This window comes from Phocoena sinus, chromosome 9 (assembly GCF_008692025.1).
Source record: "Phocoena sinus isolate mPhoSin1 chromosome 9, mPhoSin1.pri, whole genome shotgun sequence".
Classification (NCBI taxonomy): Eukaryota; Metazoa; Chordata; class Mammalia; order Artiodactyla; family Phocoenidae; genus Phocoena; species Phocoena sinus.
The window spans coordinates 15023015-15049639 of record NC_045771.1 but is presented as its reverse complement, the minus strand read 5'-3'; the positions used below and the strand labels follow the sequence as shown (position 1 = coordinate 15049639).

Sequence of the window (26625 nt, the reverse complement as noted above, 5' to 3'; positions counted from 1 at the left end):
ATCTTCTTCTACACCTGGATCTTGGAAGTTTGCCAATGAAGATGCGTAAGAAGTGACTCTGGGGCCAGCTGACCCAGAGAGCATCAGGGTAGACTGTCTGGCAGTCTCCTTTCCGGCAAGCCATTTTCCAGAACTTGCTGAAGCCTGCAGATCTCTTTCTCCAGCTAACTCCAGCACGATGTGCACTGAGAATAAACAAAATCACTGATGATATCATGTTGTCACACTTCATTCCACAGGATTTAACAGTTCGAGCCACGCCAGGGCCAGCTCTCCATCTGAACAGAGAACATTATCTGTTTTTCCTCACCTGGAGTGAAAATTCTTGAGAAAGTCCCTAATCCTGTAAAACTTAGCCCCCGACAAGGAAAAAAGGTATTTGAGGAAGGAGGAAATGAGGAATAAAAAACCATAACCTTTCTCTAGGGTTACTTTGTGTAACTCTATTGTTTAGCTTTGGCCTATAATTATCAATACTCAGTTTTACAGAATAATGTTGAAAAAAGACACCTTAATAACAAAGTGGATGACCCAGAAGTTTAATTACAAGAAAATCTCAGTTTGGCACTCCCCTCTCCCCATTTCTCAATCATTCTAGGATTTAACAATTAAGACCCTGCATGAGGTTGAAACGACTTGCCTGTGTAGTCTCTCTACGACATGGTTAAGTCATATCAAATCCCAAGGCTTACAGATACAATACATGGCTTCCTCCCTCCGGTTAGCGAGAACAATCATTCCATTGACTGCCTTATGCAGGCTGACGTTAAAGACAAGACAAAACTTCTTTCATTGGCACAGAGACTGGTGTAGGAGGTGACTGATGGAAGAGGCGGCTGCAGCCACCAGACGTGCAGCTACTGCTCGGCTGTCCCATCCAGGATTTGTTTAAAGGAGAATGGAGAAAACTTGTAACCAGCCCCGACGTAGAACTTGTTCTGGAACTCCACCCTGTTGTTAGGGGCAAGGAGAAGGGGGTTTGAACACATAAACAAGAGGCTGGCAGCTGGAGGGGAGAGGCTGGCAGAGCATGTGTAAAATCAAGCACCAGGTGACAAAGGCGCCCCAGGCTGGCAGCCACCACAGGAATCCTCTGAGGCTTTTTTTTTTAATCCTTCTCTTGCCTCCCTCTTACACCTTTCCCTCCCCCGACCCCACTTCTTCCAGGCCTTTGCTAGTGGCCTCAGGGACCAGAGCATGACCTCCCCCAGCTCCCAGCAGCCGGGAAGCCCTCGCTAGGCAGTACCGGATAAGGAGCTGGTGATGAGACAGCGTGTCACCAGGCTGTATGAGGTTTTTTGTTTCCATCCTGATCTTAAACTGTGGGGCTTACGTGATTGCAGAACCGCCAGAGCCTTGACATATATATATATATATATAAAGAAGATGTTGGGGGTAGGAGTTTAGTAATTTATTTATTTATTTTTGCTGTGTTGGGTCTTCATTTCTGTGCGAGGGCTTTCTCTAGTTGTGGCAAGCGGGGGCCACTCTTCATCGCGGTGCGTGGGCCTCTCACTATCGCGGCCTCTCTTGTTGCGGAGCACAGGTTCCAGACGCGCAGGCTCAGTAGTTGTGGCTCACAGGCCCAGTTGCTCCGCGGCATGTGGGATCCTCCCAGACCAGGGCTCGAACCCGTGTCCCCTGCATTAGCAGGCAGATTCTCAACCACTGCGCCACCAGGGAAGCCCTTGACTTATATTTTTATAACTTACATAACAGATATCATGTATGATCATTTCCGCTTTATTATACTGCAGAGTTCATTTCTTTAATGAAACGGGGAGAAATGATGTTATAGCCTCAGGCGGGGGACCCTGTGATTCTCTCAACAGGTGAAGTGTAAAACCTTTCCTTTATGAACAGTGGCCACAGAGGGAGGGAGGAAGCCCCAGGGTTGCTGAGGACAGTCTGGTTCAGGATGCATAGGAGCCCTGATGCTTCAGTATGGACAGCACACTCAAAACTCTTGGCTGAAATGTGACTTGGGAGAGAGAGAAGCCGAAACAAATGTTTTCATATTCGTCAGCCCAGTGATGGCCGACAGTCTCTGGACACATCTGTGAATGTCAAGGGCCTCCAGTGAGTGCCTTCCTCCTGCTGGGTACCCTCCTTCTGTTTCCACTTTCCAAGAGTTTAGTCGCGGGACTTCCCTGGTGGTCCAGTGGTTAAAAATCTGCCTTCCAATGCAGGGGACGTAGGTTCGATCCCAGGTCGGGCAACTAAGATCCCACATGCTGCAGAGCAACTAAGCCCATGCGCAAATACTGAGCCCACACCCCACAGCTAGAGAGCCCGCGTGCCACAACTAGAGAAGCCCACATGCCACAACGAAGATCCCGCGAGCTGCAACTAAGAATCGACGCAGCCAAATAAATAAATAATTAATTTAAAAAGAAAAAAGAGAAAAAAAAAACAGTTTAGGTGTCTGTTCTGTTGGTATAACTCCAGCACTCAGCAACAAAGGCCAGACATCCCAGATTTGCTCAGCATTGCCCTCTGTGAGCCCTTCAGATCCGTCATCTTACCAACAGTTGAAGCCAATTATAATAACAAATGAACATTTCTAACATGCCTTACAGAGCAGTCACTGTATATGTATATATGCCCCCAGGTATTACATCATTTAATATCATACCAACAAGGGGACTAAACTAAGGTTCCAAAAAGGTACGTGAATTGCTAATGTCACACAGCAGGTCAGGATTTGAACCCAGTTGGCTGGCCCTACAGCCCATCCTCCTTCCCTAGAGCACACTGAGAGCATCTACCCTACAACCAGTTCTTACCAGTGCAGCCGCAGGGCGTGCAGGAAAGCCGAGAGGCCCTCCATGATCAGAAGGATGGCTACCGTCAGAACAGCAAATATGGCAAAAATGATGAAGACCCCAATCAGTCCTCCCCAGCCTTGCACGCGAAGGCCAATGTTCATCACCATGGTCCAGAGCACTTCAGACAGTTCTGCAAGATGCAAGAGAAACATTCTCAACCACACGGTTTATCTGGCAAATGCAGATTATTCTTACACCATAATCCTGGACCTGCACACCCTACGACTCAGCAACTCCACTCCCAGGTGGAGAACGCGGTCACGTGTGCCCTAGGGTACCTGCGTGAGACTGTCTACACAGCTTTGGAGGAGCTTCCATCAAGAGGACAAGTATAGGACGGCATATTATTCACCAATGAAAGTGAGCAGACCATAGCTACGGGCAGCAACGTGAATAAATCCGAGTAACATCATCTTATGCCAAAGAAGCAAAACACAAAAGAATACATGTACTATGATTTGATAGCCCCTCTAATTCATATATTAAAGCCCTAACCCCAAAGTGATGGTACTCGGGAGATGAGGGTGGGATCCTCATGATGGGATTAGTGCCCTTATGAGAAGAGATACCAGAGAACCCCCCCACCCCTTCCAGGGAGATACTGTAATTACAGGAGTTTGTGCGAGGAAACAAACACAGCCAGAGCAGTCAAGACCACGCTAACGCTGAGCACATGCTTTTCTGCTGTAAGTCAACAATCAGGCTCACTTTCACTGCTTTGCTTTCTATCCCTTTAGCACACATTTTGGCCTGGCTTCTCTGTTCTTGGCATTAGGCCCAGTGCTGGGAATGCAGAGATAAAAGTCAGGGTCCTTGCCTTTCAGGAAATGACAGTCTAGTAGGGAGACAGGCTAATGAGACAGAATTACAATCGGTGCTAGGATAGGGGCACCTCCAGAACCCAGGGGAAGGGCACCTTCCAGACTGGGGGCCAGGGAGGAAGACTACCCGGGAAAGGTGCTAGCTAAGCTGAGTTCTGAAGGAAGGATGAGACATCAGGTGGGGAGAGAGTGAAAGAAGGGAAGAATTTTACAGGCAAGGGAGCTGCAGGGCAAACACACAGAGGGGCCCAGCTAGTGTGGCATCTTCGGGAGCCTCAGTGCAGTTCCTGTGGCCACTGCACATGAAATGGGGAAGTGGGTGGGGGTAATCGGGAGCCGGTGGGGCATGGAGGGAAATACCAAGAGACAAGACTGGAGAAGCGGGCAGAAATCAAGAGGGGTTTTACAAAGTAAGTTGATGAGTCAAGATTCCAGACTTAAGTCATTCTTGGGGCTTGAATCTTCATACCAAGAGATGCAAGGGGCCTGTAGAAACTAGGAAAGGCAAGGAAATAGATTCTCCCCAAGAGCTTCCAGAAAAAACAGACCTGCCAACACCTTGTTTATAGGTCTTCTGGCCTCCAGAACGGTCAGATAGTCAATTTCACAGTGCTCTGAGCTGCCACACATGTGGTAGTTTGTTACAGCAGCAACTGGAAGCTGATACAGAGGGTAACCATTCCAGCAAGATAAAGCCAGACCCACTGAAAAAGGTCACTTCTACTACGAAAGAAGAGCCATTCTTCTGGTCAGCGCACCAGAGATGACCCAGAAGTACGCTGCGTCTGTTTCCAAAGGGACAGGCGATGGTGACCCTGCCACGCGGCCCGCTCACTCACGTGCGTGCGCCAGGCTGAGGGCCCAGAGCCGGAGGTAGGAGGCTGTGTTGGAAATGCAGCCCAGGCAGTACTCAATCGTGTGGATGGCCTGATGCACAAAGATGTCTCCAAAGCTGAACTGAAAGAGAGAATTTGTAATGCTATTTCATTAAGTACTTTCTACTCAGACGTATTACAAATGATACCACGGACGAATAAGGCCTGGACTCTGCTGTTAAGACATTTCCAGTTGAACGAGGGGGAAATGGGTATTAATATACTTGTAGAAACAGAATGAGCAGCCCACAGTAGGACATGGTGTGTGTGCGGTAACATTTCCCAGAAATGGCTGAAAAGAGCTCAAAGCAGCAGAGTGGTTGGTTGGTAAGGGGAGCTGAGATTTGTGCTGAGCCGTGAAGAACAGGGAAGGAAAAAGAGAAGCCAGTTCATTCCTGGTAAAGAAAATGACTCCGGGTAAGGAAAAGGCAGGTGGTTGGGAGCATCACGAAGGTAAGTGTGGGAGAAAAACCATTTGGCTCTCGACGGGGAGCTTGCTGAGGTGAGGAAAGACTCAGCTGTGGAAGCCGTGGGAAAGGCAAGGATGGACGCAATCGAGAAAACCACCCAGAGTCATGAGGAACCAGTAGAAGTATCTCAATAAAATAAAGAAATATTGGAGGCAAGATTAATCTGGTAGAAAAATGGATCAGGGAAAGGACAGCCCATAAGCAAAAAAAGTCAACTTGTTGATTATGTTAGTAATCCAGGTATGAGGGGAAAAGGAACAGTGCAAAGACAGCAATAGATCATTCTTTTCTTTCATGTACTCTGATGTTATGAGGGAAACAATCTGACTGGCACCATCCCTGCCCTGAAGCAGCTCACCACCCAGCAGGGAGAAGATGCAAACAGACAGTTACCACACATCAGCACGGGAACTGCAATAACCAAGAATGCAGGGGTGTCGTGGGAACACAGAGAAGGGTCCCTCACCCCGCAGGGCCAGGGTCATACAGGGCTCTGAGGTCCCTGAGCCCGAATGGGTGAAAGAATGGCACTGGCGGAAATGAATAAATTGGAGAAGGGGAGTAGCTGATTCCCAGACGTGTTGCGTTGCAGGTGATAGCTGGCCATACAGGCTGAATCTCTCAGCACAGACCAGCAGAGGCAGAACAGGCTCAGAGGAAAAGTCTGGGCTGGAAAGGGACACCTGGGACCACAGCTGTGCGAGGAGTGAGAGTGGGAGCTACGAGGACCGAGAAGATGAACAAGGGGAAGATCATGAGAAGAAGAGCTGCCACCCTTAGGAAACATCTCAACTCGGAGATAAGAAAGAAGGAAATTGATGATGAAATGAAAAGGTCAAAGAGCTGGGAGCAGTCACAGGCTGCGGTCCAGGACGTCAAGGATGGAGGGATATACAGGAAGAAACGGGGGTTGTGGTCACTGGGGGTTGTAGTCAGATGCTATGGGGTAAAGACCAAAATCAGTGCCTCCCCTCCCATTCATCAGTGAAAACAGCAGAGAGGAACTGAAGGGGCGGGGATGGGCAGAGGTGGAGAGAGTGGGTAGAGAGAGTCACAGTAACAGAGGAATGTCTGGTGAAGAATGAACCTCAGCCAAAGAGAGGTCTGGCTTTGCCCTGGCTCCTGGGAGGCAACCTCTAAACGCCTGGCATTTCCCAAGTGAAAGAAACGTCTGATATTCATGGTCCGTCCCTGGGACCACACCTCACCACTTTTGCGAATGAGGTGTCTATGGTGGGCACTTGGTAGTTTAAGTGGGAGCTGGCTTCACGTGGTTAGAGAGTTGAGACTTTCAGCCACATGTTATCAACCCAAACCCATCTCCAGGGAGGGGACAGAGCTGGAGATTGAGTGCAACCACCTGGATTGCACTTGGGTCAATCACACCTACATAATGACACCCCAATAAAACATCAAACACAGAAGCTCATGGGAGCTTCCTGAATTAACAATACGATAATACTGCCACATGTCAATGCTGGGAGAGTCATGCATCCCTAAGAACACAGAAGCTTTGCATCTGGAACCTTCCCAGTGTCAGATTCTGCTTACTTGTGTCTTCCTCTGGCTGGTTCTGATTTGTAGACTTTTGTTGTAAGTAAAACTGTAATTGAAAGTAGAGCATTCTTCTGAGTTCTGTGAGCTGTCTACAAATGACTGAACATGAGGGAGTCTGAGGGGACCTCCAGACTTGTGGGTGGTGTCAGAAGTGTTGGGTAGACTTGGCAGTCTGGAGAACTGGGCCCTTAACCTGGAGTTTGGCTAACTCCGGGTGCGGACAGAAGTGGGACAGGACCTGGAGGGGGAAGCAGAGTCGAGCCTGTATGTGCCTTGTGCTGGGAGACCCAGGCATTATTGTACTGGGGGAAGAGCCGTCAAATGGAGCCTGAAGCTGCCCCCAGTGAAGGCAGCTGGTTCACGAAGGAGGTGGCAGGTGAACATTGACCGGATATATACCGAGGCCACGAGGAGGATGGATGAGGAAGGTTGTACTGGACAGGCTGGGACTTGATGAGTCAGAAGATGTGTGGGTTGGATTCTAAAACATTCCAGCAGGTCTGACAGACCTAGTAATACCAATCGCCATGAATATGGGTTACTCTCTGTACCTGGAATCTTGTTGGGAAAACTTTCCATGATCCAGATTTTTCATTAATTCTAATTGACTATTCATTGGTGCAGATGAATACTTGTTGGTTTTTTTAAAGTAATTAACACCACAGATGGAGTTATTTATAGCATTTCTCAGGCCTCAGGAACCCTGTCCCCACTCCAGAATTAGAACAGAGCTCGGGTTAAAACCCCCTGCCCGGGGTTCAGGACCGTGGGTGACTTCAGTCATGGTATAAAAACAGCCAGCCGTCTTGTCTGGGAAAACATGGTAAATTCCTGAGCGGGGAGTGGCTGCCCTTGGATGGAAAGGGACAGGGAGGGAGGAGAGAAGAACACATGAATTTGTGACTTCCCTTGAGAGGCAGACAATATTACAAAGATAAGTGAACAAAGAAGAGACTGAGCCAGGGTTGAGGCCAGAGGCGGCGATGGCATCTGAGGCTGCTTACGCTGGGGAGGAGGACTGAGAATAAATAACCCACTTCTTTTTTATTATTATTATTTTTTTTTTTTTTTTTTTTGCGGTACGCGGGCCTCTCACCGTTGTGGCCTCTCCCGTTGCGGAGCACAGGCTCCAGATGCGCAGGCTCAGCGGCCATGGCTCACGGGCCCAGCTGCTCCGCGGCATGTGGGATCCTCCCAGACCGGGGCACGAACCTGTGTCCCCTGCATTGGCAGGCGGACTCTCAACCACTGTGCCACCAGGGAAGCCCCATAACCCACTTCTTGCTTCAATATAAGGGACCAGACTTGGCCTCTGCTCTCATGAGTGAGGGTCACTGATGGGAAAGATCATCATAAATTTGGCAGACTCCCAGGGGCCCAGTTCTGAGCCAAGGAGACCTCAGTAACATTTAGGACCTTCTATGTCACTAAATGTGAGGCTGATATTCACCTCATACTCACAGATAGAGCGGCACCTGGGCGAAATTATTTAAAAGGCTCCCTGACTGGTTAGTAAGTAGTTGTAAGCTTAAGTGACCCCCCTTTCCTGGGACCTCCCCAATTTCCCATGACTCAGTGATGACAGGGTTGCCACCAGCAGGGTCCTCCCAACCCTCCCAGCTCTACTGCCTAAGTCCGTTCTGATTGGCTGGTGCCCACACGCTACTGGCTGTTAAATACGTGAGCACCATCCCTGACTAGATCTGGCTTCTAGAATCTGTACAAACTGGAAGTATTCATAGGGTGTCAAGTCCCAAATACCTCTTCCCTCTTCTTTAGATAAGCAATTAATTTTTTGGCCATGCAGCTCATGGGATCTCAGTTCTGCAACCAGGGATCAAACCTGGGCCACGGGAGTGACAGCACCAAATCCTAACCACTAGGCCACCAGGGAACTCCCCCAGATACCTCTTCATCGTGGTCATCCTGAGCCCCATGGGCACCTGCAGAAGCCCTGTGGCCAGGGCTCACGGAAGGATTGGAGTTGTCACCTTCAATGTCCTCGGTGGCATCTTCTTGGATCCTGGAGGCCTGTAGCTTTCAGCAAATAAGAAAATGCAGTGTCAAATTCACCCTTCGAATGACAAAACTTCTATATAAAGGCTCTCATTAAATATTAGCCATGTCCCAGATACTGTTCTAAACCTTCTATTCAATCTTTTTATGTAAGCACAATTATCACCCCCATTTTACAGAGAAGTAAACTTAAGTAACAGAAAGGTTAAGAAATGAGCCCAGGACTGCACAGCTGGTAAGGCTAGTTAGTGGCAGAGCCAGGATTCAAATCCAGGCAGTCTAATTCCAGGGCATGTGCTTTTCTCCACTGTGTTCCAGAATGTGCCAAATTAATCACACTCTTTACAGGAAACCAATCGTCGTGTGACCCAAACAGCCAGATTTCTACAAGCAAAATTAAGAGAGATTAATGACTGCTATGGTCTGAATGTTTGTGCCCCCCCACAAAATTCATGTTAAAATCCTAACCCCCAAAGATGAAAGTATTAGAAAGTGGAGACTTTGGAAGGTACTTAGGTCATGAGGGTGGAGCCCTCGTGAATGGGATTAGTGCCTTATAAAAGAGGCTTCAGAGAGCTCCCGAGCTCCACCCATCAGGTGAGGACACAGAGAGTTGTCAGCAGTGAACCAGGAAAGGGGCCTCACCAGAAGGTGACGATGCTGACACCTTGATCTTGGACTCCTAGCCTTCAGAACTGTGAGCAATAAATTTCTGTTGTTTTAGCCACCCAGTGTGTGGTATTTTGTTACAGCAGCCCAAACGGACTAGACAATGACTTTTCCAACACAAATATACTTTTTAAAGTAAAAACATCACTTTATGAAAATAGCTAAGAAAAAAATTCAAGGAAAAAAAAATCTAGGTGTAGTCACCATTCAATTTGGCCTGGTTTTCTCCTTGAGTCTGAAGAAAATATTTCTTTCAAGTCACTGTGAAATTTAATGTCCCACATCCAAAGTTTTTCCTAGAATAATTTCACGGGTGGCATATTGCAAATTAGGCATTAAAGTGTCTTTATCATTCTTTCTTCAGCAGGTCTGAACCTGATATTTGCAGATCTTTGGGCAAAGGTACAAATGAAAGCCCACATGCCATATGTTTAAATATTTAATAGTTAGAAATCAAGCCAACAAACTCCTAAATAAAATATGTTTTGGTGTCTGTCTTGATAAATAAATTCTCACAAGAACTTGGAAGGCCAGGTTCAAATTCAGCATCCCACACCAGGACATGGCAGCATGGGAGAGCTGGCCCTGCACCCCGGCGTATGACCCTTCCCTTCTCACCTGTGATTTCATCTCACAGCATAAGGGCCGTGGCCTCGTGTGCACATGCGTGGACACTCCCACCCAAATGTCTACGTTCCACCCACACTCCCTCCTTGGGAGTCCTGCTGCCCCTTGGCCACACCAGGGTCAGTGGTACCCAGTCCGGTGCTGTGGTTGGCCCTTTTTATGCCCTGGAAGTGGGCTTGTGTCCATCTGGACAGGAATTCCAGGGTGCTGGGTACCAAGAGGGGGCTCTGGGTAAGCCTTTCCCCTTGGCCCATGGTTCCTTGCCCCATGGTGAGAAAATGGGGCTCAAGTTAACATTACTTTGTCTTCTTGAAATCCTATTTTCTCTCCCCATCAACTTAAGGAAGAAAATACCAAAGAAGAAACAGAAGACAGTTTTTCCACTTCCATCTTTAAATGCTAGCCTCTTCTGGTCATATCCTGAAATTGGTTCAAATCAGCATGAACAACTGTGTAGAAGCGTGACACTGGGACTCTGTGGATCTTACTGACTCTTCTTCCCATTCAAAATATACTTTGCAATCCCCCTAACTAAACATCTCACAATGTTTGAGCTGGATGCCGTCTGAAATAAAATAGGAATCAATTTTAAATGAGTTACTTGCAACTGTCTAAAAACACATAAAACACATGTGCACAAAGACAGACACAAGGATGTTCACAGCAGCACTATTTGTAATTACTAACAACACTGGAAAAAAGCCAAATAACTATCAATATACAAATGGATAACCAAATTGTGGTATATTCACGCAAGGGAATACTGTAATACATAGCTATCTCACACGCACACACACACACACACACACACACACGCACACACAATCTCTCAAACATAACACTGGATGAAGGAAGCCAGACCCAGACGAAGGCGCGGTGTATGGTTCCACTTACATAAAGTTCCAGAGCAGGGAAGACTAACCTGTGGTGTTAGACGTCGGGATAGTGGTTGACCTTGGGGTGACAGTGACTGGAAGGAAGCACACGGGGACTTCAGGGTCTATGGTGTTCCGCGTCTCTATCTGACTGCTGGTCACACAGATGTGTCCATGTGATGATACTTCACTGATCTGTGCCCTTATCATTTGTGCACTTTGATGTATGTAGGTTATACTTCAGTGAATTTTAGCATAGAAAACACGCAGGTAGATGTAAAGATTTTCAATAGAAATGCAAAGTTACTTCACCGTGACCTGGGATATGGAGTGATAGGAGACCTGGGTCCACGGCAGCAAGTCTGAAGAGGAAGCAGAATGTGGGTGGTCCAGGCGGTCCAGGGGGCTGGCATGAGTAGTTCTGGGGAGGAGGTGTGCGCTCACTGGCTGCCTACAGGGTGCGTGCCAGAAGGGCCACATCACAGGTGGCCCTCTAGTGAAGGGGTTTCCAAACCATGTCCTGCAGGGACCCAGGGCTACAGGGTTACAGAGGAGCCTGAGGAGATGGGACCTCTGCTCATTTCCCCCAAGGCCCATCAGAACAAGTCTGTTTATAATCTCTATGTACTGGACCTCTTTAAGGCTTCACAGGGGGACTTGAGAGGAGGCCAGATAATTCCATTATGGAATCATCTCTTGGATGGAGGTGGAAGGAAATGTTTCTAACATGAAAAAGGACCATGTAACCAGCAGCCTAAGGAGTCAATCGACAGCTACACATCCCAGGGGCCAGGAGGCAGGCCTCCAAGCAGCCTTTGGGAGCCCCTGTTCCCCTGAGTCAGCCTAGGAGGTATCGCCCAAGATGGCAGACTACAAAAGCACCTCTACTTCCTTCCCTGTCATACAAGTCATCCGTGGGGAAAAGGGAGAAATCCGTCACTTTGGGCTCAGCCACTATTTAAACAGCTTTTGTGGAGCAAAGAATAAGACAAGCTATGGTTTGAGAGTCCTGGGACTCAGGCGAGCCAGCAGTAACCTAGTCCTCGACTTACGGACAGGTTGAGTTTCTAAGAAAGACAGTCGCATCTGTTTCTGCAGAAAGGTATTTGCCACCTTCCTTTGAAACACCAGTTCACCTATTTGGACAATGGTCCACCTCAACTCTCCTTTACCATCTTGGTCTCTCACCTATTAACCAAACAATAAACAAGTATTCGTTGGTTTGCCTTCCTGTGTATTTATATCCCACATAAATTATATCTCAGACAGGTTTTGGATCTGGTCGAGGCTGGCAGGAAATAGTGGGAGAGGCAGGTGATTTAGAAAGAGAGCGCCACCTAGAGACGAACCTCCTGAACTCCAGCCTGGACCCACCCAGGTCCCCGACTCTACCATCAGCCACGTCAGGGTGTGGAGAAAAGGGAACTCTTACACTGCTGGTGGGAATGTGAATTGGTACAGCCACTATGGAGAACAGTATGGAGGTTCCTTAAAAAACTACAAATAGAACTACCATACGACCCAGCAATCCCACTACCGGGCATATACCCTGAGAAAACCATAATTCAAAAAGAGTCATGTACCAAAATGTTCATTGCAGCTCTATTTACAATAGCCCGGAGATGGAAACAACCTAAGTGTCCATCATCGGATGAATGGATAAAGAAGATGTGGCACATATATACAATGGAATATTACTGAGCCATAAAAAGAAACGAAATTGAGCTATTTGTAATGAGGTGGATAGACCTAGAGTCTGTCATACAGAGTGAAGTAAGTCAGAAAGAGAAAGACAAATACCGTATGCTAACACATATATATGGAATTTAAGAAAAAAAATATCATGAAGAACCTAGGGGTAAGATAGGAATAAAGACACAGACCTACTAGAGAACGGACTTGAGGATATGGGGAGGGGGAAGGGTGATCTGTGACAAAGCGAGAAAGAGGCATGGACATATATACACTACCAAACATAAAATAGATAGCTAGTGGGAAGCAGCCGCACAGCACAGGGAGATCAGCTCGGTGCTTTGTGACCGCCTGGAGGGGTGGGATAGGGAGGGTGGGAGGGAGGGAGACGCAAGAGGGAAGAGATATGGGAACATATGTATATGTATAACTGATTCACTTTGTTATAAAGCAGAAACTAACACACCACTGTAAAGCAGTTATACCCCAATAAAGATGTTAAAAAAAAAAAAGTTTACCTGAAAATATTTCCAACCGCTTAAAACATACATGATCTCAGCACAGCCCACTTAATCTTTTGTACTAACAGAGGGAAGCAGAGACCAATCATCTCAAACAGTGCCTGTGTGTCACTTCTAGACTCTAATGGTCCTGGAAGGTTAATCTTCCCAAATCCTATGTGATTTAGGCTGACAGTAAACACTTCGTCACCCTCTGAGTAAACCTGAGGCTCAGGAGAAGTTCAGACAAAAGGAGGAAGTGGGCTGAAACTGGTGTTTGACAATAGGGTGAAAATCAGAAAAACAAGAACAGACTTATTTAAACGTGTTTCCTCCTCTAGTTCCCTCTCACCATCTGTAACATAATACAGTAAAAGCCCACAACTTTAGAATCCTGATGAAAACAACTTTCAATACTCATTAACACACTAAAACTACAGTAAAAGAGTCTTATTTTCAACTAATAAAACGACCACATTCAGAACCTTAAAAGTCATTACCTACCACTTGACTCAGCACACACACCCCAAGCACGGTTTGCAGCACGTAAGATTTAAATGCGACCATCATGCTGGAATCAAGAAAGCCCCAAGGAAAAGCTGAGCTCTGCAGTAGGAAGCATACCTGGGGTGGGCCAGTTCCTCACCTCACCAGGTCCTTCAGGCCCTGGTCAATGCGGTGTTCTCTCTAAACCCCAACTTACACTTGCAGGGAACCCACACTCCTACCCACAGTGAGTGAATGGAAGTGGATGGTGCTTACCTGGGATCTCCGATGACTGGCTCTAAGAATAAACGGCTTAATCAGAAGCATCCACGGCACAGAAATCAAAGCCATAATAACAAAGAAGCTTTGGACTTCTTGCTGTAAGACCAAAAACCGTAAGATCCTATCATTTCAAGGTGATTGCACAGCACATTTCACACGATAAAATGGTAAATATGTATCATTTTAGCTGCACTTTATTTGGGAGTGATCTACAGCGTTTCAATGGACCCATTCACCCTCCCATCTTGGGCTATTCCCAGTGCAGGGAGACAGCTGTCAGTCCGGTGGTATGGGGTGTCCACTCATGGTGGACACTGGAGTCTCCCTGTCTTTATTCCTTACTCTCCAAGTGGTCCCTTATCATACACCCGCACCATGTGGAGCCTGTCATTGGACAGAAGAGCTCATGAGCCACATCATAAGGGCAGCTTTATTTGTCCCTGGTCCCCTTGACTCTGTTCCGTGGGGACAGTCAGCCCTGGCCCTGGACAAAGCGCTGGCCTGGCACTGCGCTGGTCACTCTGGAGTGACCAAAAGTTCTTGGGTCACTTAAGTCACAAATTTACTGTCTCCATCAGTAACCTTGTATTTCCAGTACTACTAAGCCCTTGTGCTCTCTTTTTCAAAACAATCGTCGCCTACTCGCACAGAACTCATTATGGGTGAGTCACCTAACGGGTCCTGGGACGCCTGGGCTGAACTCTCTTTTGCTGTCTCTCTCACTGTCAGAATTCACTCTGGAGTGAGGCGTCTATGGTCTTCATGCCTCGCTGAAGCCCAGGCGACATCCCACTTTATCATCCTGTCACATATTTCCTTTCACATCCTCACCCCCAACTCTTTTTCCTACCCTCCCGAGTCACTGGGTTTGAGGACTGACCCAGAGCTGCTATGGTCTGAAGAACCAAGACTCCTGGGAAGGTTTCATCAGAGCCATTGAAAAGGTGTAGAAATGGGGTGCTCAGAGTAAAAGGGAAAACGCTTCTTGAGCCCTCACATTTCTTTAACTGTTCTGGCCAAGCTCCCAGTGAGACAATTTATTATCATCCCAATTGTAACAAGATTTACCCCGATAATAATGGAAACATTTTATCTTCTCCATCTCCTACCCTCCTCCACTCTTATTTTCTTTTATTTTATTCTTGGCTGAGTTGGGTCTTCGTTACTGGCCGCAGGCTTTCTCTAGTTGTGGTGAGCGGGGGCTACTCTTCGTTGCGGTGCACGGGCTTCTCGTTGCGGTGGCTTCTCTTGTTGCGGAGCACGAGCTCTACACATGCGGGCCTCAGTAGTTGTGGCACACGGGCTCTAGAGCACAGGCTCAGTAGTTGTGGTGCACAGGCTTCAGTAGTTGTGGCACGCGGGCTCAGTAGTTGTGGCTCGCGGGCTCTAGAGCGCAGGCTTGGTAGTTGTGATGCACGGGCTTAGTTGCTCTGTGGCATGTGGGATCTTCCCAGACCAGGGAGAAGACCCATGTCCCCTGCATTGGCAGGTGGATTCTTAACCACTGCGCCACCAGGGAAGCCCCCTCCTCCACTCTTAACTGCTCCCAAGAAGGGGGAGAACCACGGGAACACACACTGTACTTGCCAGTCCCAGGTCCCTGTCCTCGAAGCTACCTCGTTGCCATTTGCCCATTTAGATATCATGCTTTTTCCCTTCACAATGTACAAAGCAACCAGAGATGTCTACTTATCTGTTGCCCTTCTTCTTTGATATTGAAACATGGCACGAAGCAACCAGGGCAGTGTTTGGAGGAGGCTGTATTAGTAACTTACACTGTCTCTTCCAGCTGCATGACGGGAAGATGAGGTTATGGAAACTGCAAACTGTGTCTAGATAATGAATCTTCATTCCAGGGTGTGGAAACCAGCCAACTCCAAATAACATTTTTGAATGGAAAAAAGCTGGAAAAGCCATTCACTGTTCAATGTTCAGTGCACTAAGACAGGACTTTAGTCTTTAGGAAAAGAATTAGCACATGAACTATGTGGTGAATCTGAGTACCGTGTCTCAAAGAGAAGACTTGTTTGGGAAATCCAAGTGAACTTTCGTTTAGACTCCAGCATTGCATAAACGAACCTTCCAGATACATTCATTTAATGCCAATAGTCTAGGGATGGTTCCTACACCATTGATGTATAACAAACAGGTGCAACAATAGTAAGGTGGGATATAAGAGAGCTTTCAGAGCTACATGTCGTCTCTGATTATTAGCTAAAATCATTCCTTACTTTTTCTTCTTCTTATTTGCTGCTTCTGTAGGGGAGGAGAACACAGCTAGGATTCAAACTCATGAGGACGTGTGCAGCTGTAGGAGGAGCATGGCTGTAACTGGGACCCAGGATGAGCGGTCACTGGCAGGTGCCATGCACTGATATTGGGAAATCTAGCCCTAGAGCTTGATCCAGAGGAATTAGAACCTATATAAGTGGATCCTCCCTTAGTGAAAATCTACCAGCAAACAATATGATCAGGTTATCACTGGGAGAGGCCAGAGGAAAAGAACTATTTGTGTTACCAAAAATTAGTCACTGAGATATTTTTATACCCACCTCTCATGGGACATTTATACTTTTTTAAAATAAAATATTAAGTTGATAATGAGGCTGAAAGAAACAGAAGTCAGAATGGCAATAACATCCAACTGTTGGAAGGTATCATCCATAGAAGAAGAGCCCAAAGAAAAAAAGAAAGAAAGCATCTCCAATTAGCCATGGAAGCTCATAGGACAGCATGAGTTTGGTTCAGTTTTCCAGAAACTCACTCCCCACGTGAACAGAGGGATTCTTCTTCTTGACTCTATTTCAATTTTCTTTCTTGTGAACCTTAACTAGAGTTTACTTTTATAATAAAAGATTATTCATTTTTAAGGTGCTATTTAGAGCGTTTAGTTTCAAGCCAATCAATCCGAAGGATTATTTGTTTTCTTTCTTCGCAGACAACGTACAAGCTAATTTTCAACCCCACAGCAATAATCCCTCCCACGTATTACCCAGATAGGAACGGCTGGAGCCACACCACAGCACTGCCTTCAGCACCCAGACATTCATCCAATTAAGACCTTCTGAATTTGAAGAAGCTAACACATCGGGTGCTGAGATGGCTCAGTCTTGCAAATAATTACTCTCTGCAATACCCAAGAGTAGGAGAGAGATTTAACATAATCAAGTGCGTAAAAGAAGAAGAAAGCCCCATCAGTACCTGATGTTTGTATAGGGGTGCATTCGAAGGGTCGTTATAGTTAAACAGGAACATGTTGATGAAGTGGATGAGGATGCTCGGGGCTCGCCGGGACACGGAGACGTCGAAGGAGCACCATTTGAAAATGATCATGAAGACCAGGTATCCGAAAAGACACAGGATAAAAATCATCTCGGGGATGAACTGCAAGATGATGCTGAGCGTGTTCCTGAAGAATCTGAGGGTGGGAAACACACACACATACCAGACAGAGCACTGAAGGAACACCAGCCACTCACTATTCTCTCCAAATCACCAGATGTTCATTTCTTTGAACCCTGCATCCACTCCCCAGGCAAGTGGCAATCATGCATGGCTGGAGAAGATGAGAAAGGAAGGTGCTTTTGCACAAAAGGTTCAGAGAGAACCGGGGTCTAGAAGATAAAGTCTGAGGCAGAGGGCAGGCTCACATAGACAACTGATGATCTGGCCACAGCTTCCCATGCAGACCGAATTCATATCAACACAATTAATGGTACAAGGATATAGAAGCATGGCTTGGCAGCTTCTCCCCTAAGGATGCCCTAGGACAGGGGTCGGTCAACAACGGCCCACAGGCCAAACTGAGCCCATCACCTAGTTGTGTACAGCTTACAAGTTAAAAATGGTTTTTACATCATTAAATGGTTGGGAGGAAAAAAATCAAAAGAATATTTGATGACACGTGAAAATGATAGGAAATTCAAATTTCAGTTTTCATAAATAAAGTTCTATTGGAACACACTCACACTCGTTTGTTTACACAGAGTCTGTGGCAGCATTCACACTACAACACCAGAATTGAGTAGCTGTGACACAGACCATCTGGCCTGCAAAGCCTAAAACATTTACTATCTGGCCCTTTACAGAGAAAGTTTGCCAACTTCTGCTCTAAGAGAGTCCCACAAGACTAAGTTGGGGGACACCCAGTTAAAATGTCAGAAAAGGGCCCCAGACCCTTTGTTAATTGTAAGAGTTATTGGAGGGAAAAATGGAGATCCCATGATAAAGCAGGATTACTAGAGATAGTTGAGGCCAGCCTGACACACGATGTCAATGATAGTCCAAAAATCACCTCCTGGTTTTCTCTCTCATTTAACTCTCACAGCACTTTCAGGCAGGCAGTAGTACCAAGGCGCTGTCATTCGTTTACTCACTAAATAGTTCTTATTTTTTAAGTAGAATCGTACATCTATTGGTTTTCCGATTGGAGGTCACCATGTGACTGGCTCTAGTCAATGAAATGGGAATGGAGGTGGCCTGTGTCACTCCAGGTGGAACCTTAAGAGTCAGTGTGTAACTGACCACACTCTCCTGTCACAGCAATTGGCAGCTTCCAGGTGGTGGCAGCCCATCAGCTCTGGTCCCAGTGTGAGGATGAGATGAGCAGTGTCCCCGGTGGCCCACGATGACAATGCATCACGGCCATAAACCACTGTGATTTGGGAGTTGTTTGTTACTACACAGTAACCGACCCATTCTGACTCCTCTATTCCCATTCTATAGCAGAAAACGATCTCAGAGACGTTAAGCTACACATCTATGATCACACAGCTATAAAGAGTTAGAACCATCAGTCAACCTTCTGACTCTAAACTCTGTACCATTTCTTTGGCACTGTGCTGACCTCCTGGCAGGTGGGTTTCAGCGATACCCACAAGCTGCCATGTCCACAAAAGCATCTCTAAACAGGCATATTGGAGGCCGTTTTCAAACATTTACAACTTAGCACAAATATGCAAGTTTGAGAAGCTTTCTACAGATCAATCTTAACAGAAAGAAGAGATGGGAGAACGTTAACAGTCAAAGAAATGAGAGAGAGGCTGCTGCCAGCAGGAAGAAATTATACCGAATGGAATTCAGAATTTGAGGGCACTTATGTCCCCATTTGCCCACTGGTGGGAGTTATAAGCCTGGATCTAGCACCAGCGGAAGCCCTGCAGGCTGGGAGGACACATAGCACTGTGGCCTTGCAGTCTTTCTGAACCCTCAAATACTTCTGAGGTGAAAGGTGCCCTCAGCTCAGGAGAAACAGAGGTGTCATTTCTGGCAAACAAGCTTGCCTGAACTCAAGCCAAGAGACCGGGGAAAGCAGTCCCCATAGGAAGGAAACTTGCACGGAGGGACACAGGAGCAAACTGGGGGCTCTGCCACTGCTCATCCCCGACACGGTCAGACCAACAGGCAGAAAGCTCATTGTGAAACTTACATGTGATTGAAAAGGCTGAGAATGACACCAAAAACCATCTGGACAATTCCCAGGATAACTGACATCTTCATCTTATAGGAGTTCAAGAATGTTAGCTTGTTTGAAGCCAAGTTCCAAACCTGGAAGGGAAACGTGACAAGAAAGACATGAGACCAGAGTCTAGAAGTTCTCCCAGAGTCAGGGGCTAAAGCTCGATTTCCCCTGAAAAAGTCGCTCTGGGAACCACATTTTCAAATTTCTGTCCAGTTCAGCCCATGCATTTTAGGCTCAGAAAAGGACCAAACCCCTTATAAATGCAATTCTCATGACAACTGTGTTGGAACCAATAGCACCATTAGTAAAACATCAAGTAACTGGAAGAAAAAAAAAAAAAAACCGACATGATTTTTCCCCTGTTCTAAATGAAAAGACATTCTGAAACATTATGGAGAGATCTCAAACTTGCCTGGGTTCCCACATTAATGGTGTAGATCTCTGGTCCATGAATTTAGCCCATCCCCTCTTAATAATACCACCTTTTAGGCTGAATTTCTATAGCACTTTACATTACAAAGCATTTTCCCAGGCCCTTCTCAAGAAGCCACTCCTGTAGCCAACATTTATTGGCACAGAGAGGGACGTGTGTACCTGTCCTGCCCACACAAGACGGGCACACAGGACAAGCACTCAGTGGCTGGGGGCTGTCGTGGCCTCACCCTGGTTAATGGTCCCAGTCACTAACGCTCTTCTTCCCCGCAGAAATCTCCAACACCCACCCCCACGCGAATGATTCAAGTCCTTGCTTCTACCTCTGACCCCTCTGGAACTTTAGGCATCTGGAGGGTTTGCTCCTCAGAACTAACAAAGCCACAGGGTCTTCTTTTCTTTCCTCCTAAACTACTTCCTCCTCCAAACTCCTCTGCTTCTGCTAAGGGGTCGACGTCCACCTAGTGCAGCCTCAGTGCACAGTTACCTTCCCCTCCCCCATGCAGGAACCACCTCTCACTGATTCTGTCTCAACAATGTCCTGAGCGGCCACCAGCTTAACAAACACTAAGGGGGCTGCTGGGAAGATGGGGAAAGGGACTCCTGTAACAGGTGCTCAGACCCCAGAGGCACCTCCACTACCCTCCCCATCTGCCCTGGCACTGAAGCTGCACCAGGCTTGCCCTCCACCCTCTGCTTTTTCCCTTTGCCCTCCTGGTTGGCCAGTCTCCACAGAATCACTCAACACAGTAAGGGCAGGGTTACCAGTACACCTTAGACCCAGCTTGGAAAAACTAAAAAATGTTCACGGTTAAGTACCAGGTACATACTAAGCTCTTTAAGTGTATTTATCTCATTTAATTCTAACAAAAACTCTATGAGATAGTTGTAAGTATTCCCATTTTACAGATAAGGGCATTTATCAAAATCTCAGAGAGACTAAGTTACTTACACGCCCAAGGAGAAATAATATAACAGCAAATGGAGCGTTTACTCTGTTTATGCAACAGACTCTTCTGGGTGTTTTACCTGTAAAATTCGTTTACTCTTCTGAGCAATTCTATGAGGGCTATTATTATATCCATTTTACAGATGAGGAAACACAGACCCAGAGATGATAATTTGCTCAAAATCACGTAGCAAGTAAATAGAAAATCCAAGATTTAAACACAGCCTATCTGATTCTAAATCATGGGCTTGTAACCATTGTATAATGTTCATTTATTATAAAATATTTACAGACGCCTTTAGAAAGCCCCCTCAGCTCTGATGCTCGAATATTTTGTGATCTGACTCACAAATAGATGCTCAACAGAGTTAATAAATGCAGCTGTAGAAATTTACATTATGTAAAAATCAAACCCTTCATTAATATATATAAGTGCTAATATAAACACAGAAATGTTCCATTAAAGAGATTATCTCTGGGCAATCAGATTGCAGGAAGAGGAAAGGTAAGAAAGGCAACTCTTCCTTTTTATTTTTTTAATTTTTTTTTTTAACATCTTTACTGGAGTATAATTGCTTTACAATGGTGTGTTAGTTTCTGCTTTATCTTTTTATTTTTTAATAATTTTTGTATTATATGGGTTTTTAATCATATATATTATTTTATAATGTTTAAAAAGGCCAAAAATCTTTAAAAATCTAAATGTTACTAGGAAAAAATTAATTATTTTCAGCACATCACCTTCCCTTTCACCCTCACATTTTTCTTTTCTTTTCTAACTGGTGGGCAGATGACAAAATTGCACACAGAGTAAAGACTGGACCACTCAATTCTGAATCGTGAAATTTGCTACCCTCCCTTTGTCCATGAGGGGCAAAATTGGGTAGACAGGATTTGCTGATGCATGAGATGGGGGCTGTGAAGAGAAGAGACAGGACAGTGGGAGCAATGAGATTCAAAGGAAAGGAAGGTCAACCAGACCCTAAAAATCACTCCCCTCTAATACTCCTCCGCTGCCTGTTCGCTGATCATGAAATTCCTTGGACTGAAGATAAAGCCTTCCAGTCTACAAAAATAACAACTTGCATTTATTTTTAGCACTTTGCAGCTTACAAACAGGACTTCAAGGACTTCGCCTCTTTTGATAAAACTTTGAATGCAAGTGCCCCTGGGTGGCAAGTATAAACCAATCCTGGGTGAGGCTTGCTGCTTTTATAAGGGACAGGAGGTGGGCAGCAAGTGGGAGGAACAGGAAAACTGAAGAGGAGATGACCCACAAGATAGGAGGGACCAGAGAACCAATTTTAGGGCCAGTGCTATTACTCTCAACTGTCAGCAAGTAAAACTGTGGTCTCAGGTTCTCTTCCAACAAAGTGAGAGTAGAGGAAACTTTTATGAACCCCATCTGCCAAGTTCAGCTCCAGACACTTGTGCTCATTTGGGGCACAAAGCCGCCACCTGGTGGCAATATGGTGCTAAGCCATCGTGTGAGGGGTTTTACCCAAATAGGGATGTGTCTTCTTGACATCTCTTTGTACCTGCAGGCTTGGTGAGGAAGCACCTTTGTTTGTTTGGCTCAAGTCCAATTGAGGTAGATATAACAAACCATTAAAGTTAACACATTTTTAAAAACTTGTATAATTCTATGCAATAAAATAAAGCAAATATAAAAGCAAATCCACACTTTTCTAGGAAAAAGAGAGATGTTAATCACTGCAAGAAAACGCCAAAGTTGGGAACCCAGTTAGGTTGCTAAGTTGCTTATCTAATATGCATACTTTCCAAGCAAGGGCCTTTTAAAGAAGCAACGGTAAACCACCAGGGGTATAACTGAGAAGAAAGAGGCAGATGTTTGGAAATTGCACGGAAAATGACCCAGGGGCTGGGTAAAGGGTGCAGGTAGGACGTTTACTTGAATCCATTGCAATGCGTCACAAAAACCTCCAGGACATGCTATTCTATCTCAGTACAAGTTGGTGGATTTGACAGGTGCTGGTACTTTCGTCCCCTCCACACAGAGATCTCCTCAGCAAGACATTTTACATAATGAATATTTAATCTCAGAAGACATTATTACCGGATCAATCCCAAAAGGGTATGGATTTCCGGAGTACACTCCCGGAACGGCTGGGTCCAGCTGTAAATATGGATTTGTTTCCATTACTTGTGTACTACAGAGGGAGAAAGGAAAAACAAAACAAAACCAATGATCAACTAGAGGTAGGAAAAATACTATAGTACCATCAGTCATCCACTTGCAAGCCAATCAAAGCCTAACTGTTGGTGCGACTCACCAATTGGTTCATTCAATTATTCCACAAATGGATATTGAATACCTACTATGTGCTGCGTATCACCCTAGGTACTGAGCTACAGAAATTACCATCTGGCCCCCAAGGAGGTCACAGTGTGAGTTTCCAAAGGGCTCTCAGCCTGACTGGGTATAGTAAAGAAAAAGTTATACTACATCAGAAAAGAGGCAGGGGGCAAGGGTGACAGGAGTATAGAGGAGATAAAACCCAGCCCTGGGACCAGGCTGGGAAATCTCCCCTGGGAGCACGAGAACTGATCCTGGAGGAGTGAATTGGCTTTCACACATGACCCCTGACCTCTGGGAAACTCAGCCCCTGAAAGCTGTGGTCCATTAACTGCCTTTAAATCTGTGTCCCATTCTCACCCAGAAGCACAAATGTCAATGGGCAGGAATTTCTTACCATCTGTGCAAACCTGAAGGGGTTGAGAACATTAGGGCTTAATTTTTCTTTCTTTTTTTTTTTTGCAGTACGTGGGCCTCTCACTGTTGTGGCCTCACCCGTTGCGGAGCACAGGCTCCGGACGCGCAGGCTCGACGGCCATGGCTCACGGGCCCAGACGCTCCGCGGCATGTGGGATCTTCCCAGACCGGGGCACGAACCCGTGTCCCCTGCATCGGTAGGCGGACTCCCAACCACTGCGCCACCAGGGAAGCCCTTAATTTTTCTTTTTTTAAGAGCACACATCTATGGAGGGGCCTAAGGATGAGTATTTGAAAGGATGAAGAACAGAATGTTGGCAACGTTGACAGGCTGCCTAGAAATACACTCCCTCCCTCCTGCACCTGGGGTGTGGTGGGTATTCGGTAGCACGGGGGAAATTAGGAAGCCTGATTATGCTGACCAGGCCCTCAGTGACAGTGTAAACAGCAGGCCCTGACCGGCCATCTCAGACATAGACCCCGGTCCTAATAGCACGCCTCGGTGCAAATGGTTGGATCTAATGATCAGAGGTGTGTTTGTGTGTCAACAAAGATAAAAGAGGGAACTGGCCTGGCGCCCACAGCTAAGCCATGGTATCTGTTTCACAGAACATCAGACAAGGCCACCCTGTGACCATCAGGGACCAAGACAAAAACAAGACCATTCCACAATCATATCTGATATCAAAATATGGACAGTTCAAAAATAAGGACGTTGTCCAAACCACAAAAATGACCACCACTCCCCTTATCCTCCCAGAGGCCAAATCCTCTAAGCCCTTCTAACACCCTCTTACTGAGATGCCCACCATCCCCAGAGGGCACCATCTCCCTCACTGAGTCAATCAACCCAATTTTGGTGACAACACACACGATCCTTGTGGTCTGTGGCTGAAGGACGGTGGGACAGTGTCTCTAGCCCACTGTCAGCGAAGGCAGGCCCAAGACCTAGCTTGTGGCCAGTGACAAAATCAGCCCGCTGTTGCCCCTTGCCGCTCTGATGTGTGCCTACGATTTCCTTTCGCCTCCCTGCTGAAGAGGGTCTGCTTCATACCATCCATGCTTGGGCGTGGGGCTGAGCTTGGGGTCTCTCCGACTAGGCTTGGCCTCCACAGCCTGGAACTGGGGCCAGGGTAACTTACGTGCACACAAAAGAACAATATTCCAACCCACGTTTGCAGAGTGACAGCAAGCCAGTTGACTCGGACTTTTCGCAGTCACACTCCAGGGCAAGTGAAATTTTGTGTAAATAGTTTGCTGAAGTTACGCTGATTTAACACATGTTTCGGGATCCATCACTGTGCTTATGAGTTTAAAGCTGAAGAGCAAAACTGAGCAATTTCTCTCCAAATGCTATGAAAAGTTTTGTTCTTCGAGGCATCTCTTCAGGGTACTAATTGCAAAGAAAAAACAAACAAAACCCCACAGCCATAGCCATCTGTAACTGTAGTCCTGCAAAATGTTTTCTTCTTCATTTTTATTTACTTATTTATTGTTCAACATTCCTGTCCTCTACTACAGGGCACTTGGACCCAGCAAAGGGACTAAAAGGAGAGGCACGGAGCCTCTGCGACACACCCACCTGTACTACGATAGCCCCTGAGCCCCCCTGGGCCTTCAGTCAGCACCAAGCCCCCAAATGCACTTAGGAACATTCACGTCGAAAGGAACCCTGCGTTGAATCTTTCCTGAGAAATCCTCAGAGGAGACGGATGGTGTATTCTCTCCCCCAACTTACGATGTGTGGTGCAGATTTTGGTGAGCAGATAAGACCCCTGACGTGCCTTAAATAGAAAGTCCTACCACGCTTGAGAGAGAAAAGATGGAAGCAAGGTTGCAGATACGGTTACACATCTCCGCCTCCCCTTTCTCGCGGTGCTCTCCTCTCACACTTCCCACTGGACGTTCCAGAAAGAGACAGAGAAACCTGAAGCTGCCCTGAAGCAGGTGAGTGGGCAGACGTGAGGGAACATCACCTGGGACTTTTAGGCCTCGCAAAGCAACCCGGAACCCACTGTGGTTGTCTCGAGTGTGTGACGCAGGCAGCCGAAGGTGCCCCAAAGATCCCAAGGGAGTCAGCATTCTCCCTCGAAACCCCTGCCCCTCCACTGCCCTCCTTTTCTCCCCCAATTCATCACACTGACCCACCCCTCAAACTCAAAAATCTTTCTCCCTCTCCATAAAAGTCTCCATTCCGAAGCGCTCTCTCCATCCTGATGACTGTGTGTCTGACACACTGCATAATAACTGGGGATGCCTGCGGAAGGTGTGGTGGGTGGGGACGCAGAGAGCTTCCAGGTCTCTTTCCTGCAGCCCAAACTTCTCACCAGCCTGCACACCCTACCCTCTGCGTTCCTCACCCCGTCCCCCACAAGTACAGGGAACAAGTACAGCAGCGCAAAACTAACCGTCTCCTCCTTTGCTTTCAACATTCAATCAAGCTGCTCTGAGCCGTCAAAACAAAAATGCCCTTCTGGTGAGTCCGGGGCTTTGAACGTGGGAAACCAATCACTTATATATAGTTCAGACCTGCATCAGCCTTTCTTAAAGCGAAGCCTTCTGTCCTAAGTACGTGGCTGCATAATTTCACTCTATCCCCGACTCCCTGCCAAGCAAGGTATGTTTCAAACGCCACCTCCTTCTCCCGGAAGCCTCACTTCCACGACCGCTACTCGGATGCCCAGTTTATACCTGCCCCACCGTTGTTTTCGCAACAGTGCCTGGCACACGGGGTGCACTCCAGGATACCTACTTAATTCAGCTGAAGTTTTAAAAACTCTCTCCACGCATTACAGTTACCAGCGCAGTTACTGAGGAAGCGGTACAAGGTCTCACACTCAATAGATAAAACCAAATTATCTGGTGAAGTGGTGGGCGCACCTCTGGGCAGGGCCAGGCGTAGGATCCCCCCGCCACGAGAACTGTCACTGAGGCCACCTGGATGGCCACTGAGTGACCCAGCTCTGTCCCAACTTACTTCCATGTGCCATTTCTGAACATGGGTTGGACGCTCCAAGAAGAGCCGAAGATGTTGAAAGACTTGGAGAAGCAGTCGTTGTAGATCAAGCCCGTGTAGATGGAGAAGATGCCCAGGAGGAGGATGAGGTAGCGTCCGTGGAAGAAGGTGTCCCAGATCTGGCCCCAGGGAGACAGAGGACGATTGTCAGTGGGCTCTGAACCAGACCCCGGGGACGTGTGTTACAGGATGCCGCCAGCACCACTGGGACAGCCACTGCAAGGCACACGGGCATCCCACACAGAGGGGCCATGTGACCAGGCAGGCATCAAAGTGATCCAGACAGACAGGGCACACACATCCTGATTTTCCTGAGCTTCTACGGGTGATTCAGA

At 46.8% G+C, this 26625-nt stretch overlaps 1 protein-coding gene across 5 annotated transcripts in view; it reads right to left on the bottom strand.

The window, feature by feature from the left end:
• Nucleotides 1-523: 523 nt before the first annotated feature.
• The window catches only part of ATP6V0A4 (ATPase H+ transporting V0 subunit a4), a 72535-nt gene continuing 46433 nt past the window's right edge, over nt 524-26625 (bottom strand). For all 5 annotated transcript variants that reach the window (XM_032643739.1, XM_032643741.1, XM_032643744.1 and 2 more), the window contains 9 exons: nt 26252-26409; nt 22618-22711; nt 19127-19245; nt 16900-17116; nt 13693-13794; nt 8460-8588; nt 4489-4606; nt 2787-2958; nt 524-951 (listed from right to left, as the gene is read on the bottom strand). In XM_032643739.1, the coding sequence (XP_032499630.1) occupies nt 858-951; nt 2787-2958; nt 4489-4606; nt 8460-8588; nt 13693-13794; nt 16900-17116; nt 19127-19245; nt 22618-22711; nt 26252-26409 (1203 nt within the window). In that variant the 3' untranslated portion in view covers nt 524-857. The remainder of the gene's footprint in view (nt 952-2786; nt 2959-4488; nt 4607-8459; nt 8589-13692; nt 13795-16899; nt 17117-19126; nt 19246-22617; nt 22712-26251; nt 26410-26625) is intronic.